The following is a 2,263-nucleotide window of genomic DNA, read 5'->3' on the forward strand; positions in this document are numbered from 1 at the left end:
ATTAATTCGCAGAAAAAGAAGAATCTATGTAATTTATTTAACTTAAAATACATTCTATTGCTGTCAGAAAATAGAAAAGCATTTTTATTTGGCAAATAAACATTGCTTTTCGCTTAAATTAAATGTTCAAACTGCCAAGAGGTAGGTGAGAAGCTGTTTGTGATTTCATTTTAGCGAAAAGAAATGTTTATTTGTGAAATTAACATTTCTTTCTATTTTCGGACAGCAGTACAATGTATTTTGAGTTAAATAAATACATACATTCTTCTTTTTGCGTCAATTAATTTAATTCAAATATTTTTTTGGCCACCCTGTATAAATAATGGTATAAATGGCTATATGTTTGTTTACGTATTTTTGGAATCTGTTGAGATGTTCGACGGATTAATAATATGTTAGAGGTTTGATAATTGTTTTTTTTTTGAGTTATTTTGTATTACGGTCAGAAATGTTTTTTTTTAAATTTTGTTTGTAGGGGATCTGCTTGGTAAACGTTGTTTCGTCTTTTGAATAGTTGCATATTTGTCGGCTAAATGAAGCAATGGGTATTATTGTGAATTTTCCTGCAAGTTTAATTTTGTCTTTTGTGGTCTATTGTAATACTTATTTTATTTTTAACATCAATATTTGTGGTTTAGTTTTTGTTTTCTTAAGAGACTTTCTGAAATTTTTCAGGGAAAATTTTCCTACAGTCTTTTGAGAAAGTTTTTTGTTTCGATGGTAGATTTCCGGGAGGAATCTATACGTTCGATAGTTTTGTTTCGATGGTAGATTTCCGGGAGGAATCTATACGTTCGATATTTTTGTTTCGATGGTAGATTTTCGAGAGGAATCTGTGGCAGATTGACAGTTAACCTACGACCACATATGTGTTGACCGACTGGGTAAAGAAGAGGAGATTTATTAACCGACGTCTGTCATAACAGATTCAGAAACTCCGAAAAGAACTGTCATAGTTTTTCTTACTTGTTTTAGTATGTAGTTTGTTGTAAATAAACAAATAAAATAGTTTAAAGTGTGCCCCGACTACTTTGCATCCCGCAAACCGGCCACATTGGTGACCCCGAGAAAAAAGACTGTATGTACAACGATTTAAAGACGACATTATGAAAGATAACGACCAAACAATGCCAAACGATAATGCTACACCATACGAAGGCAATGATCACCCAATAATTGCACGGGTAGGCATAAAAGCTCCAGAGTTTTGGCGCAATGAACCAGAACTATGGTTTCTTCGGCTAGAGGCGCAGTTCCGACAAGCCAAAATAACATCTGACAACTGCAAATTCGATCACACTGTTGCTAGTTTAAACAGTGACATACTAATAGAAGTGGCGGATATTGTAAAGAATCCAACTGCTGGCAATGCCTATACACAACTGAAAGTTCGCCTTCTCGAAAGGTATGGCATTAGCTCAGATGAAAGGATCCACAGATTAATGGAGCTCACTCTGGGTGACTTAAAACCCACTTACCTACTCCAGAGAATGCAAGCTCTGGCCACGGATAGCATTAGTACACAAGTTCTAAAAAATTGTTGGTTGGACCGCCTACCACCTTCGGTTCGAAGTGTTATATCTGTTCTTGATGGAGATCTAGAAGAGCTTGCTAAGAAAGCCGATAAGTACCTCCGATGTTCCAGTTTTCCAGTCATGGCTGTTACCGAAAGCCCTACCTTAGACAAAGCAGTGGCTGCATTGAATGACCAAGTGAGCGCTTTATCCAACAGATTAGCTGTAGCTGAAGAACGGCAACAGATTCAAATGATCAAGAGTACCAAGTCATCATCTGACGAGCAGTGTTACTACCATCGAAGATTTGGTGCACAAGCAAAGAAATGTAGACCACCCTGCAGTTTTACAAAAAACGACGAAAGGGCGCAGTAATGGCGGCAACTGCAGCCCCTCACATACCACGCCGCCTCTTCATTACCGATGGAGTTCTCCAACTTCAGTTCCTTATTGATACAGGGGCAGACCTGAGTGTGCTTCCACGTAAAATCTGCACTGCGACTCGACCCAGCACTGTATGCCTATATTCTGCCACCGGATCGTGCATCCAAACGTATGGGCAGAGACAACTTTCACTAAACCTTGGTCTAGACCAACCTGTAACATGGACTTTTGTAGTCGCAGATGTCACCACACCCATACTAGGAGCCGATTTTCTGACACAGTGCATTAGTGTTGACATGAGAAACAAACGACTAGTAAGCTCAAATATGTCAAGCAGTATTACCTGTGTGTCTCGTCGTGTTAAA

The 2,263-nt window shown here is 38.4% G+C and overlaps 1 protein-coding gene across 1 annotated transcript; it reads left to right on the plus strand.

Moving 5' to 3' along the window:
- Positions 1-1,106: 1,106 nt before the first annotated feature.
- On the plus strand, positions 1,107-1,889 carry LOC126880793 (uncharacterized). Its single transcript, XM_050644855.1, has one exon. The coding sequence runs from the start codon at positions 1,107-1,109 to the stop codon at positions 1,887-1,889; it is 783 nt and encodes a 260-aa protein (XP_050500812.1).
- Positions 1,890-2,263: the final 374 nt, after the last annotated feature.

The sequence above is a fragment of the Diabrotica virgifera genome, chromosome 2, assembly GCF_917563875.1.
Source record: "Diabrotica virgifera virgifera chromosome 2, PGI_DIABVI_V3a".
NCBI lineage: Eukaryota > Metazoa > Arthropoda > Insecta > Coleoptera > Chrysomelidae > Diabrotica > Diabrotica virgifera.

Excerpts from the sequence above, each read along its gene's own strand:
- LOC126880793 (XM_050644855.1), top strand. The coding sequence starts at position 1,107 with ATGAAAGATAACGACCAAACAATGCCAAACGATAATGCTACACCATAC.